The sequence below is a fragment of the Hipposideros armiger genome, unplaced genomic scaffold (assembly GCF_001890085.2).
Source record: "Hipposideros armiger isolate ML-2016 unplaced genomic scaffold, ASM189008v1 scaffold_522, whole genome shotgun sequence".
Classification (NCBI taxonomy): Eukaryota; Metazoa; Chordata; class Mammalia; order Chiroptera; family Hipposideridae; genus Hipposideros; species Hipposideros armiger.
This window is the reverse complement of record NW_017731872.1, coordinates 413,957-429,138: the sequence shown is the minus strand read 5'-3', so window position 1 is coordinate 429,138 and position 15,182 is coordinate 413,957. Positions and strand designations below refer to the sequence as shown.

The window sequence follows — 15,182 nt, the reverse complement described above, 5'->3', positions numbered from 1 at the left end:
GGCTAAGCCACTGTTGAGATGACTATTGTGAGTCTGCAGAACAATCACACAAGTTACACATATAGCAAACAGCATTTTAGAGATACTGCATAGTCTGTTACAGTAACCTTTAGTTTTAAAAGCTGCTTTGTTTAACACGGAAACTTAAAAAAATAATTCAATTAGTCATTAACTGTTATAAGCTGAGTGATGAAGGTTCAAAAAAACAAATTAATATAAGACATAATTTAAAAGTAACTGTGGAAAGATAGTTTTTTTCAAAATATTTAGAGGTTACATTTCTAAGTGAAAATTCTAAAGCAGCAATATAAAGCAGATTCACTGAAATCTTACCTTTCCACAATCTTACACAGCCATCATCGCCTGAAGATGCTAGCACTGTTCCTGTTATATTCCAACTCACTCGCCAGACCTGAGAATTATGATTATCAAACTGAGCCACTATATGGATTTCAAATTTTGTTGGCCCACCAGAGGAAGTAAGTTCTTTCCTGTTAAAAAAATTTTCCTGAGGAATTCTGCGAAAAGGTTTACACACACACACACACACACACACACACACACACACCCTACTTAAACAAAAAAAATATGAATGGTCTCACCTATTTACCATATTATTTTATAGTAATGTGTATATCCATACCACCCGCCCCCCATAGTTCATTGGGCCGTGTCACATTCATTTGACTGCCCCAGCACCTGGGGTGGTCCTACCACATAAAAGATAATCAATGACTATTTCAGAGACAAAAGATACAACAAAAGAGGATTTTATTCCTTCGAAGTTGAGGAATAAGATATATAATAATAATTCATTTTAAAAGAAAAGCAGTAGGAAGGGAAGAAGGAAGAAGGAAAAAAGGAAAGAAAAAAAACTGAAATTCATTCCAAAATTAAAGCTAAAAAGGTTATTCACAAGAATGTCAGTACTAATTTAATTTTCCCTTAGAATGCCACCTCTCATTCATTCAAACATTTATAGAGTACCAATTATATTCAGAGGATCTAATTCATTGTATCAGCCTAAATAAAACACAATTAAGAAAATATAAATCTTGCTTTACTCAATTCCCCTTCCCCAATAAGTCATATACGGGGGTGCTAAATAATGTATACAAGTGGACACGTTGGTCAACATTGCTCAAGCAGTATTTTGCCGTAATCAGAAGTGTCTGACCACACCTCTTATAATTGCAGAAGTCAAACGTGACTTGTATTCATCTTTTGTTATCAGTATATATTGAGTATTATAATTTTAATACAGTTTTCCTTTCTTAAAATGTGTATACATTTTTTTGGCACCCTCTGTTACAGATGAAATATTCATTAAAGACTCCATTCTTCAGATCAGTTGCCTCTATATGGTCTTCTTCACAAATGAAAATAATCAAGATTTAAGAATACTTTCAAATTAGGAATTCTTTCAAAAACTTACCTCACAGGCTTTAATGTAAAAATTCTCACATCTTTGGTTGCTATGGCTAGAATATGGTAAGATCTTCCCAGGTTTGGAGCAAATGCAATATCATGAACAGCATCTGTAACTGTCATGAGAGTTTCAGCTTTTGCATATTTCCTAACAAAAAAACAATGAAAAATTCCAGAAATAAAAAATTTAATAATCCATATGTTGCGGTACCTCAATTTTTTTATATTGCTCACAATGAAGTAGTGTTTACCTCTGCAATATGTACTACGTCCAAGTCCTAACCCTCAAAACTGTGAATGTCACCTAATTTGGAAAAAAGGTCTTTGCAGATATAATTAAGGATCTCAGGGTGAGAACATACCCTGGGTTTAGTTGAGTGCCCTTATAAAAAGACAAAGAAGAGAAACAGCAACATAGAGAAGGCCATATGAAGACACAGGCAGAGACTGGAGTTAGATACCACAAATTAAGAATTCCTGGAGCCAGCATCAGAAGGTGCGAAGTCCAACAACACCTTGATTTCAGGTGTGTGGCCTCCAGAACTGTGAGAATAAATTTGTTTTAAGCCACCACCACATTGTAGTGATTTGCTACTGCAGCCCTAGGAAACTTATATAACCTCCCAAGTTTCTTCCGTTGATTTTTTTTTTTTTAAAGATTTTTTTATTTTTATTGGGGAATTGGGGGGATGGGAACAGTGCTGGGGAATTGGGGGAAGGGGAACAGACAAGTTGCTGTCGTTTTGTTCTTCAATCTAGTTGTGGAGGATGTTGCTTCACTGGCCCAAGTTGGCACCATCATTGCTCTCTTCTCTGGGAAGGCAGATCAGTCACCGGCTTCTGGACGGCCGCTCACTGCGGCTGCTGGCCGCTCACGCTGGCTGCTGGCTACATATGGTAGCCCATAGCAACTCACTGCCACAGGGAGTGCAGCCTACGCTGTCGCCGGCGACTCATGGCAGCCCAGCTCCAGGTTGAGCTGTTGTTCAGCATCTTAGCTGTAGAGGGCAGTGTCACTGGCCCTCATATGTGGGATCCGAACAGGGGCCCTCTGACATCCCAAGCGAATTCTTAACCATCGCGCCACTCGGCCGGCCCCGTTGATATTTTTTTTAAGTTTAGCTTAAGACACTTTAACAAAAACTTAGAGTGGGATCTTGATTAGCCATTAGTATCTTTTTAAAGAAAATATGTTAATTGAATCTCATAAGTATTTGAGTGTAAATGAAAATAAAGCTCATTAACAGCAGGAATTGAGTTTTTTTAATGGTGATAAAGGAAGCTATACTAAAATCTATTTCATCCTTACAATTCTACTTTTAGATCTGCAAATAGAGAAGTAGATAATGAAGGAGACAGCAGATCAAATTTTCTATATCTTCAACTGACTGTCAGGGACAGTACTGAAGCACCGTCTGTTGGAGAGTGGGGGTTTAAAGAGATGCCCCTTTCCCCCTTTCCACCCTCTGAAATATTGGTGTTCCCAGCATTCTCTACCTGGCCTTCCTTCTTTCTGAAATATCTCCAAGCTAATATGCACCTTAAGGTTCCCTTCTTGACCTCTTTTCACCCTATACGATCACCCTGAACAATCTCATTTATACCCTTGCTTTTTTTATGTGCTTGACTCCTCTATTTGACCTTAGACTAGTCATTTTATTTTGTTGGTCTCACTTTCTTCATTTGTAAAATGGTGTTAATATAATAAAAGCTACCTATCCTACTCATAAGATGGCTGTTAGCATTCTAATTTCATAACATATGTGAAAGTGCCCTGTAACTTATATAAATGCAGGGCACTTGTATTATTAACAAGGCCAGGTCTATCTTAATATTTTCATTCACCAATAGAAATAAAGATATCCAATACTGGTTAATTTGACAAATGTTTCCTGTGTACTTCTCACAAAAAGAACAATTATGTATCAGTAACTGCTTTATAGTCCACTAACACATATCCTCCATGTAACATGTTCAATCTATTAAGAACCTTCAAACAACTTTTACTTCAAAGAATGAGACCAAAAAAATCCAAAAATAGCTCAATTCTCAAAAAGGTCTAATAACTTTCTAAGTCAATTCCTCCACACACCACACACACACACACACACACACACACACACACACACACACACACATTGGTACCTACCTGATGCCACTTCCCCATCATTCTACATACAGAAAATGCCAGATGCATGCTGACTACCTTGAAGCTTAAGCATGGGTAAGTGACCCAATTCTTGCCAGGACCCAATGAAAAATCCTAAGATGTTTCTACAAATGTTTTTCTCTTCCTAATACAAAAAGGTTCATGAAAGAAAAAGCCCTTCTTTGTATCTGCACGTGAAACCTGGAATTCTTATAATCCTAAGAAGGAGCTGTCATCAATGCACTAAGGATAACAGCATAAAAATGGAAAATACTAAGGCCCTTGACATCAGCACTAAGCAAATGAGCCACTTAACTGTTAACTCACAACTTCTCTGTAGCCAGGCCTTTATTATATGAGATAATACAGGGGAATCCAGCCTCTGCTCTAGAGATTTATTCTCCTAGCTGAAAGACTCATATGCAACCTCGGATTATCTTTATCACTAGGTTCTTTTAAGTATTTAGGTATTTTCTACCTACCCAGTATTTTCTTTCAGAACTAAATGCAAGTTCTTTATCCCTTTACTCAAATCTTATTGATCAAATACTTATTTTCCTATGTTTTAGAAATGGTCCACCTTTGAATTTTATATATATGGCTCATTATTCATTCTGTTCAGCTAAGGTTAAAAAAAATTAACAAAATTAGCTCTTCATGAAGCCTCTTTAAAACATGCTATTAACATGGTTCATAGCTTTGATGGCTTAAAAGGAATTCTAGGGAAAGGTTTCTATATTCTAGAAGTGTGCTGGCCAAAACAATAGCCATTAGCCACACGTGCCTATTTAAAATTAAATTGACAGAAAACAAATTCAGTTTCTCAGTTGGAGTAACCACATTTAAGTATCAATAGCCACATACGGCTAATGGCTGCTGCATTAGATGTGCAGATATGTACCATTTCCATCATCACAGCAAGTTCTATTGGACAGCACCATTGTAGACAGTCTCTCTAAAAAAATAAAAAATCTTGGAAGGTACAAGGCAGGTAGGTATAAGAACCCCTTAAAAACCCAAGTAGTAACATTCTGAATTGCAGAGCTCACAGGAATTATGCTAGTTCTTCTCTTCTACTTCTGGCCCCACCCGCTATCTAACAACTAGACCCAAGAATTCTGTCTAGCACATGTGACGCCTACCCAATCACCTAATGGGTGCTCTTTCCTCCCTGAAGGCTGAGTACACCTCTGACACGATCCTATGGCTCTCAGTGTTCCAAGTATCTCAACATGACCAAAATTAAATTTTTCTTCACAGGCTGTTACACTCTACCCAAAGCTGCTGTTTCCAGAGTTCCTTATCTCAAGAAATGACACACGATCCATTGAAATTACACACTACCCATTGGCCACACCCTTGTAAATCATCTTGATAGCTCTCCCCGTCTTCTTCAACTCCCATATCCAATCAATCACTAGGTCCTACCGATACCACTTCTTAAATTATTCTCAAATTGTCCACTTCTTTCCATTCCCACTGCCACTACTCCATTCCAAAGCCACTATAATCTCCCACCTGAGCTATTATAACAGCATCCTAGCCTTGAAACCACTCATGTTCCCTTCCTAAATACTTTCCACACCTATGGAAAAGTTAAACTATCATTTGATCCTATTAGTCCCCAACTTAAAAATCTGTCAATGGCTTCATATTACCCTTAAGAAAAAACCTAAACACTGAACACTAGATCTTACAGATATAAGCCTTGCATATTTCTCACCACACTTCCTTTTGCCTATTACATTCCAACCACAGTAAAAATATATATTGGTTCTCTCTTGTTCATGGACCTTATCACATGCAGTTTTCTCTATCTGAAATGTTTTACACTCTTTGTCTGGCTAACTTCTTCTCATCCTAAAGGTCTTCTTTTGGTTGAACTTCCTAGCCACCTTCACCCTAGTGGAAGCTCTTAACATCCTGACTCTCCCAGATTAAAAAATTCATCACCATTTTTTAACTTTTTTGTTTGTTTTCCCTGCAAGATGGTACACGCTGGGTAAGCAATTACCTTGTCTTCTATATCATTCAATTTTATATCATCATAGCCTATCACAGAACATGGCATATCATAGGAAATCAGTAAATATGTAACGAATAATGCATAATTCAGTTAATGAATAAAGAAATAACATTTTTAAAAGTTAAGTGCAATTTGGAACAATTTTAAAACTGAAACAGTACTGACCTGGTGTTTTCATTATATTCGAAAATCTGAACCTTGGCCATTGCATTTGGACTACTGTCATCACTTCCTACAGCAATCATAGGGGAATGAGCGCGAGAGCTAAAAAATGAGTTAAAAATATTTACATGATTAAATTAATATACATATAATTGAGAGAATTTTTAAAAACTGGCATCAAGCAGCTCTACATAATCCACAAGTTAGCAAGACACTACTGTGATTAAATCCCTGCCATACATCCAACAGAGACAACACTTTGGCATGCCTTCAGAATGCTCAACACCGGGACTGAGGATACCACTGCATTGTTTACCATATTTATGTGGGTTGGTGCAAATTGCGGTTTTTGCAACTGTTGAAATTTGCCTTGGATATTGGAATACATTCTTATATAAATGTGGTTGTTATACATCATTTTAATGTGCATTTCTCACTTCATGGGTTTTGTTTTGTTTTGTTTTTATTGGGGAATTGGGGGAGGGGAACAGCGTTGGGAAATTGAGGAAGGGGAACAGACAAGTTGCTGTCCTTTTGTTCTTCAGTCTAGTTGTTTAGGATGTCGCTTCCCTGGCCCATGTTGGTATTATCATTGCGCTTTTCCCAGGTGAGGCAGATGGGTCACCGGCCACTGAACGGCTGTTCACAGCGGCTCTTGGCAGCTCACACCTGCTGCCAGCCACTCACGGTCAATTTATGGCAGCTCACTGCAGCCTCACTGCAGCCTACACCATTGCTGGCGACTCACAACAGCCCAACTCCATGTCGAGCTGTTGTTTACCATCTTAGCTGTAGAGGGCGCAGCGTCACTGGCCCTCATGTGGGATCCAAACCGGGGCCCTGCTGCTCAGAGCTGGAGTCCCAAGCCAACTCAACCAACACTCCACTCAGCTGGCTTTTTTTTTTTTTTTTTTTAAGCTGAGCCATCTGCCACCTGTTGGCAGCTCAGCAGCAACTCAGCTTGGGCCGGGCATCAAACCACTGTTGCTCAGAGCTCGCACTCTTGCGTGAGCTCTTAACCAACTGAACCACTCGGCCGGCCTTCAGCTCTTTTTGTTTTTGTTTAACTTTACTGGGAAACAATGTGTTTTTTCAGGACTCATCAGCTCCAAGTCCAGTCACCGCTTTCAATCTTAGTTGTAGAGGGCGCAGCCCACCATCCCATGCGAGAGTCGAACTAGCAACCTTGTTAAGAGCACACGGCTCTAACCCACTGAACCATCCGGCCTCCCACCAGCAGCTCAGCTTAAGTCGTCGTCTTCAATCGAGTTGCGGAGGGCGCAGCTCACTTGCCCATATGGGAATCGAACGGGCAACCCTGTTGCTAAGAGCACGCGCTCTAACCAACTGAACCACCCAGCCACCCCCTCACTTTATGTTTTTTTGCTAATGACTTATTACTTGCTGTTTATTTTATTTATACATATTTTAGACTATGGAAACAATTTGACAGAAAGCAAATTCAAGCGATTTTCTTATCTGAGTTCAAAATGGGTCATAAAACAGCAGAGACAACTCACAACATCAACAACACATTTGGCCCAGGAACTGTTAACGAACGTACAGTGCAATGGTGGTTCAAGAAGTTTTGCAAAGGAGACGAGAGCCTTGAAAATGAGGAGTGTAGTGGCTGGCCATCGGAAGTTGACAATGACCAATTGAGAGCTATCATCAAAGCTGATCCTCTTACAACTACACAAGAAGTTGCCGAAGAACTCAACGTCGACCATTCTATGGTCATTCAGTATTTGAAGCAAACTGGAAAGATGAAAAAGCTCAATAAGTGGGTGCCTCATGAGCTGACTGCAAATCAAAAAAATCAATGTTTTGAAGTGTCATCTTCTCTTATTCTACGCAACAAGAACGAACCATTTCTCGATCGGATTGTGACATGTGACGAAAAGTGGGTTTTATATGACAACTGGTGACAACCAGCTCAGTGGTTGGACCTAGAAGAAGCTCCAAACTTGCACCAAAAAAAGATCATGGTCACTGTTTGGTGGTCTGCTGCCAACCTGATCCACTACAGCTTTCTGAATCCCGGTGAAACAATTACATCTGAAAAGTATGCTCAGCAAATCCATGAGACGCACTGAAAACTGCAATGCCTGCAGCACTGGTCAACAGAAAGGGCCCAATTCTCCACAACGCCCGACCGCACATAGCACAACCAATGCTTAAAAAGTTGAATGAAGGGCCGGCCGAGTGTCTCAGGTGGTTAAGAGCTCGCTCAAGAGAGCGAGCTCTGAGCAACAGCAGTTCGATTCCTGGCCCGAGCTGAGCAGCCAACAGGTGGCAGGATGGCTCAGCTTAAAAAAAAAAGTTGAATGAATTGGGCTACAAAGTTTTGCTTCATCCACTATATTTACCTGACCTCTCACCAACTGACTACTTCTTCAAGCATCTCTGACAACCTTTTGCAGGGAAAACACTTCCACAACCAGAATGCAGGAAATGCTTTCTAAGAATTGGTTGAGTCCTGAAGCAGATTTTTATGCTACAGGAATAAACAAACTTACTACTCGTTGGCAAAAATGTGCTGATTGTAATGGTTCTTATTTTGATTAATAAAGATGTGTTTGAGCCTAGTTACAATGATTTAAAATTCACAGTCTGAAACCACAATTACTTTTACACCAAGCTAATACTTATAGCTGAGAAAGAAAGTAGCTCTTTTCCCAAAAGAAAAGGTATCAAGCATTCAATAGATTTAAAAACAAACAAAAACAACACCTATAAGGTCTTCAAATTTTTCCTCCTGAAAGATTTGGTCATTAACTATTGAATGAAAAGTAACCCTATGGTGACCAAATTCAGGACAAAAAGATTTCAAGTGCTTTGTACAAAGTTTCAAAACCCCAATGGAAGGAAGAAAAATAGAAAAAGACCTCCCCTCAGAAGGGCATGGCCCCACATGTCATTCTCTTCTCTAGACTCATTTTAAAAGGCAACAGATAAGCAATAATAGAATGAACTCTACTAAACTCTAGGTTAAATGATTTTTTTGTTGTTTCTATGCCTGATTATCTAGATACTGATTTCCTTTGCCTCCCTTATCCAGAATACGTAATATCTCTATGAATATGACACCTTTGTTTAACCTTTTACTTTGGTATTGTGATCTGCCAATTCATAAAGCTGAAAACAAAAGGTGGTAATGGAAAAAAAAAAAAACCAGGATAGCTCCTTATTACTAAAATTTCTGATAATGAATCATGTCACTGGGGGGGGGGGGGGTACAGAACAAGTCACTGCAAGATGTACCTGTGGTATGCAGATTGTTTTGAACTACAGGCAACTTTAACCTCAGGTTTAAGAGAAACTTCTGGCCCCCTCTACCCAACTACCTAGAAGAATTTGAATTAGAGGCCTTGCCCATAACAGATTATCAGAGATAACTTCTTTTGACATATCTATACAGCAGGGCAAACTTCTATTTACTAAAGGTCTGCTCTTCTTATCATCCTGCATTGACTTTTTGAAGCCCCCAAGGAACCTTACCTCATCCCTAGCTCAGTATGTCTTATCTACCATGTTCCCTTTCTATCTCTGAACCTCTCATGCATGTGGGGTCTGTGACTCTCATGTATTTGGGGTTCCCACACATATGTATGTATTAAATCTGGTTATTTTCTCTTAATAATCTTAATCTGTCTCATGTTTATTTGATTATTAGACCAGCCAAAAGAACCTTGAGGGTAAAGGAAAGTTCGTTCCTCCCCCACATCACCTAATATAAGAAAAATATCAGGTAAACTGAAATGTACTATAATAATAAAATAAAATTCCAAGCTATTTATAATTCTTGGCCATTAAAAAAGATGTAAATTCCATAGTAGTTTCTATATCTCACAAACTCTCTTTTTAAATGTTCTATAAATATAACTCATTGTTTTTAATAATGTGAAATATGTGAGCAAGGACCAAAGGTACATTTACAGTAACATATTCTGAAATTACTGAAAATATCTTTTAAAACATTTTATTATTATAGTTTATTGGGGTGACAATGGTTAGTAAAGTTACATAGGTTTCAAATGTACAATTCTGTAATACGTCATCTATATATCACAGTGTGTTCACCACTCAAACATTTTTAAATCAAATTATAAAAAAATCTAGATAACAGAATTGAGGATTACCTCATTTGTACATCCAGAATTAAGATGTTCACATTTTAGGCCATTTTCCAAATATGACTCAAACCTAAACAGTGAGATAAACCACCTGGTTCTCTTTAAATAGTAGATTGCTTCCCCTCCCTTTTAAGGTTCCATGGAAATGATGAAAGAATGACACCACAACAATGCTAGAAATCAGAGTGTGCGATCAGGAATCAAGAAACTTGGAAAAATTCCACAAAGACAGGAAGCAGGAGATGAGACAGAGAAAATGCAAAGAGAAAAAGACCCCATGTCACTATTAATAACGAAGAAATTCTAGAAGCTCCAACCTCCAATCAACAAATGCAAAGAAAAAGAATGAGTCATGGGATAATTATAAAGTGATTCATTTAAAAAACTGCAATCAGAAGACACCCCAACCCCCACCCCAAGGCTCACAGCTGACTCTGTTCTAGGCTAAAAAAAAGTCTGAGGAAGGAGCCTAATAGTAAAATGATTTAGAATTTAAAAGAGAGATAACAACTTGAAATAAAATAGTACTTACTCCAAAACTGGCAAGGAGAGGAACCTGAAGGAACAAAATACATTAAAGTGCTCCATCTCCAAAGTCAAGTCCTCCTGACTTTGGCAATTTGGGGATACCCCAAACCTGCCTGTTACCTCTTCACCTACACTCCCCACAGAGAAATCCTGTGAACCCACTGCATCTACTTAGATGAAACTCAGCCAATCCCCTTGGAAAGAGAGTGAGCTGTTTCAGAAAACAGAGGACCAGGGCCGGCCGTGTGGCGCATCAGTTAAGAGTTGGCTTGGGACACCAGCTCTGAACAGCAGGGCCCCGGCTCGGATCCCACATAAGGGCCAGTGACGCTGCGCCCTCTACAGCTAAGATGGAGAACAACAGCTCGACCTGGAGCTGAGCTGCCGTGAGTCGCCGGCGTCGGCGTATGCTGCAGTAGAGCTGCAGTGGAGCTGCAGTGGGCTCCCATAAGCTACCGTGAGCGGGCAGCAGCCAGCATGAGCTTTCGTGAGCCACCGTGAGCAGCCGTCCAATGGCAGGTGACTGACTGCCTCAGCCAGGAAGAATACAATGATCATAACACCAACATGGGCCGGTGAGCGGCATCCTCCACAACTAGACTGAGAACAATGGCTCCAGAGTGGGGGATTACAACTAAACTACAGAACAACCATCATTGAGAACAGCCTGAAGACTAGCTGAACCGAAGTCCTACAACTAAGGACATATAGAAGTAGCCACCTTAACACTGGTAGAAGTGGCAGAAACACAGACTGGGCAGCTCCTGCACCCATGTGTACAGGTTAAAAATTGGTAGACATATCTCGGCTTTGGAGGTCCCCCCTGAGGACCAAGGAGCACCAGCCGCACACCAGGATCCCCAGCCTAGTGCTCCACCAGTGCTCCAATGACAAGAAGAGAACTCCGACAACTTCTGGCTGTAAAAACCAGCAAAGATTGTGGCTGAGTGAGAGGAAGGGCTGCTGGAGTCCCAGGCGTTCCTCTTAAAAGACCGGCACTTGGACTTACTTCCTGACAGACTCACTCGCTCTCAGCTCCAGCACTGGGGCAGCACCTCAAAAGGCACCAGGGACATAGGGGAAGAAACTGAACAACTATCTGGCTTCAGAGCAAGGGCTGGAGGGGCAGCCTTCTCCCAGACAGAAATGCTGACAGAAGCAATTGTTCCTTTGCTGAGCCCTGGCTCCCAGCATACGAGGTCTGACAATTAAGAACTTGTTGCAACGATGTTGCTAACCTTTTGATATCAGAGGGATTATTCATTATGAATTTGTACCAACTGCACAAACAGTTAACCAAGTTTACTATTTGGAAGTGCTAAAAAGGCTGCATGAAAAAGTTAGACAACCTGAACTTTTCACCACTAATTCATGGTTCTTGCATCACAACAATATACCAGCTCACACAGCACTGTCTGTGAGGGAGTTTTTAGCCAGTAAACAAATAACTGATTGGAACACCCTCCCCACTCACCTGATCTCACCCCAATAATTCTTTCTTTACCCTAAGATAAAGGAAATATTGAAAGGAAGACATTTTGATGACATTCAGGACATCAAGGGTAATAGGATGACAGCTCTGATGGCCTTGCAGAAAAAGAGTTTCAGAATTGCTACGAAGGGTGGACTAGATGCTGACATTGCTGCATAGCTTCCCAAAGGGAGTACTTCGAAGGTGACCATAGTGATATTCAGCAACGAGGTATGTAGCCCTTTTTCTAGGATGACTTTGCGAACTTAATTGTATGACCTCATAAAGACAAAGGCAGCCTCCATATCTGAGTCTCCATCAACCTAGCTAACATCACCTTGCTCAGGTGATTCTCTGAGACCCCATCCTACCGAACTTGTAGGCCCATCCAAGCCGCATCCAGTGGCTTTTCCATACCTACAGCCTGTCTTGGCTCATGCTTCAGACTTTCCTAAAATCTCTCAAAGGTTCACAAACCCCAAACAAGAAGCATCTGGCCTTGGCATGCCCCATATCTCTTACTAAGCAACCCCAAGCCTGGCACTAGCAGCAGCCAACCTCAGTTTGCAGCTTGACCTCTCCCAGACACCTCCAACCCAGTGTGGGTGGCAGCCATCTGCACATTGCTTTGTGGCTCATGCCAGATGACCCCAAGCAGGTGACAGGCTGAGGCTGAACTTGGCCTGCTGTGGGACCCCTCCCAGGAGGCCCCAGGGCCAGAACACCTGGTGGCAGGCTTCAGACAAAGCCAGAGCGCCACTCGGCTGCCTCCTGGGACAACACATCCAAAGGGCAGACTAGGCAGGCACCAGAGCATGCCAAAGCGAATCCTGCTTCATAGGATCAGGCCCTGCACAACAGCTCCGCCTCTGCAGTCACAGACAGTCCTCACAACCAATCAGCCCACGAGTAAATCCCTCCCACAGTTGCAAACAGCAAACAAGACTCAACTACAACAGAACACACACATTCCACACAACAGACATACCTGCAATACCTGGCTAAGGTAACCAGAGACACTGCACCAATGGGCCCCACACTACACCCACTACATAAGACCACTCTACCAAGATCAGGAGACATAGCAGTGCTACTTAATACATAGAAACAAACATAGGGAGGCAGCCAAAATGAGGAGTCAGAGAAATATATCCCAAATAAAAGAACAGAACAAACAAAGCTCCAGAAAAAGACCTAAACAAAATGGAGACAACCCAACTAACAGATGCAGAGTTCAAAACACTGGTTATAAGGATGTTCAATGATCTCAAGGAGAACTTAAAAAAAGAGACAGGAAATAAAAAAATGGAGATAGAAAACATAAAAAAGAACCAGTCAGAAATGAAGAATACAATAGCTGAAATAAAGAACACATTACAGCAAATCAACAGATTAAACAGACAATCAAATCAGTGATTTAGAAAGTATCAGGAAACACCCAATCAGAACAGCAAGAAGAAAAAAAAATACAAAAAACACAGATAATTTAAGGGGCCTCTGGGACAACATCAAACATACCAACATTCACATCATAGGGGCACCACAAGGAGACTAGAGAAAACAAGGAATTGAAAATCTATTTGAAGAAATAATGATGGAAAACTTCCCTGATGTGGTGAAGGAAATAGACATATAAAACCAAAGAGTTCTAAAGAAGATGAACCCAAACAGGCCCAGACAAAGGCGCATAATTAAAATGCCAAAGGTTAAAGATAAAGAGAGAATCTTAAAAGCAGCAAGAGAAAAGCAGTTAGTTACCTATAAGAAAGCTTCCATTAAGACTGACAGCTGATTTCTCAACAAACACTTTGCAGGCCAGAATAGATTGGCACAAAACATGTGAAGTGATGAAAAGCAAGGACCTACAACCAAGATTATTCTACCCAGCAAAGCTACCATTTATAATCGAAGGACAACTAAAGAGCTTCCCAGACAAGACAAAAAACTAAAGGAGTTCATCACCACCAAACCAGTATTACAAGAAATGTTAAAAGGACTTCAAGAAGAAAAAAAATAAAAAATATGAAAAATAAAATGGCAATAACTACATATCTATCAACAATTACTTTAACTGTAAATGGATTACATGCTCCAATCAAAACACATGGGGGGAGAGGGGGCTGAATGGATAATAAAACAAGATCCTTTCATAAGCTCTCTACAAGATACTTCAGATTGAAAGACACACACAGATAGAAAATTAAGAGATGGAAAAAGATGTTTCATGAAAATGGAAATGAAAAAAAAAAGCTGGAGTAGCAATACTTATACCAGACAAAATAGATTTTAAAACAAAGACTATAGGGGTGACCGGTTAGCTCAGTTGGTTAGAGCATGGTGCCAATAACACCAAGGTTGCCAGTTCAATCCCCGCATGGGCCACTGTGAGCTACGCCCTCCCTAAAAGAGTCAACCATGCCACTGTAGCACAAAAAGCAATGTATAACCAATAACCATGGCTGCTCCCCAACTAAAAAAAATAATAATTAAAATTAAAAACCAAAGACTATAATAAGAGACAAAGGAGGACTCAGTAATTCCACTTCCAGGTATTTATCCAAAAAAACGCAAAACACCACTTCAGAGGGACACGTACATCCTTATGTTCACTGCAGCATTATTTACAATAGCCAAGATATGGAGGCAACATGGGTGCCCATTAATAAATTAATGGATAAAGAAGAGGGGGTACATATATGCAATGGAACATTAGCCATAAAAAAAGAATGAAATCTTGCTATCTGCAACAACATGGATGGACCTAGAGGGTATGCTGAGTGGAATTAAATCAGACAGAGAAAGACAAATGCCATATGATTTCACTTATATGTGGAATCTAAAGAACAAAATAAACAAAAAATAAAAACAAACTCATAGAGAACATTTTGAGGGATGCCAAATGTGAAGGGGATCAGGGGATGGGTGAAAAAGGGGAAGATATTAAGAAGTACAAATTGGTAGTTACAAAATTATCATGGGGATATAAAGTACAGCGTAAGGTATATAGTCAATAATATTATAATAACTATGTATGGTGTCACATGGGTCCTAGATTTATCAGACTAATCACCTCATAAGTTATATACATGTCTAATCTCTGTGTTGTACACCTGAAATTAACATTATTGTATGTCAACGGTAATTGAAAAATAATAAAAATAATAATAAACATGACTATTTGAGAAAACAGTCATTTTTAAGAAAATAACCATCAAATGCTTAGCTTAAAAAACGCCAATTTGGGGGCCGGCTGAGTGGCGCGATGGTTAAGAACTGGCTTGG

At 40.0% G+C, this 15,182-nt stretch overlaps 1 protein-coding gene across 3 annotated transcripts in view; it reads right to left on the bottom strand.

Moving 5' to 3' along the window:
- The window catches only part of SEH1L (SEH1 like nucleoporin), a 38,187-nt gene that overhangs the window by 4,556 nt on the left and 18,449 nt on the right, over positions 1-15,182 (bottom strand). For all 3 annotated transcript variants that reach the window (XM_019668257.1, XM_019668258.1, XM_019668256.1), the window contains 3 exons: positions 5,769-5,867; positions 1,436-1,576; positions 334-491 (listed from right to left, as the gene is read on the bottom strand). In XM_019668257.1, the coding sequence (XP_019523802.1) occupies positions 334-491; positions 1,436-1,576; positions 5,769-5,867 (398 nt within the window). The remainder of the gene's footprint in view (positions 1-333; positions 492-1,435; positions 1,577-5,768; positions 5,868-15,182) is intronic.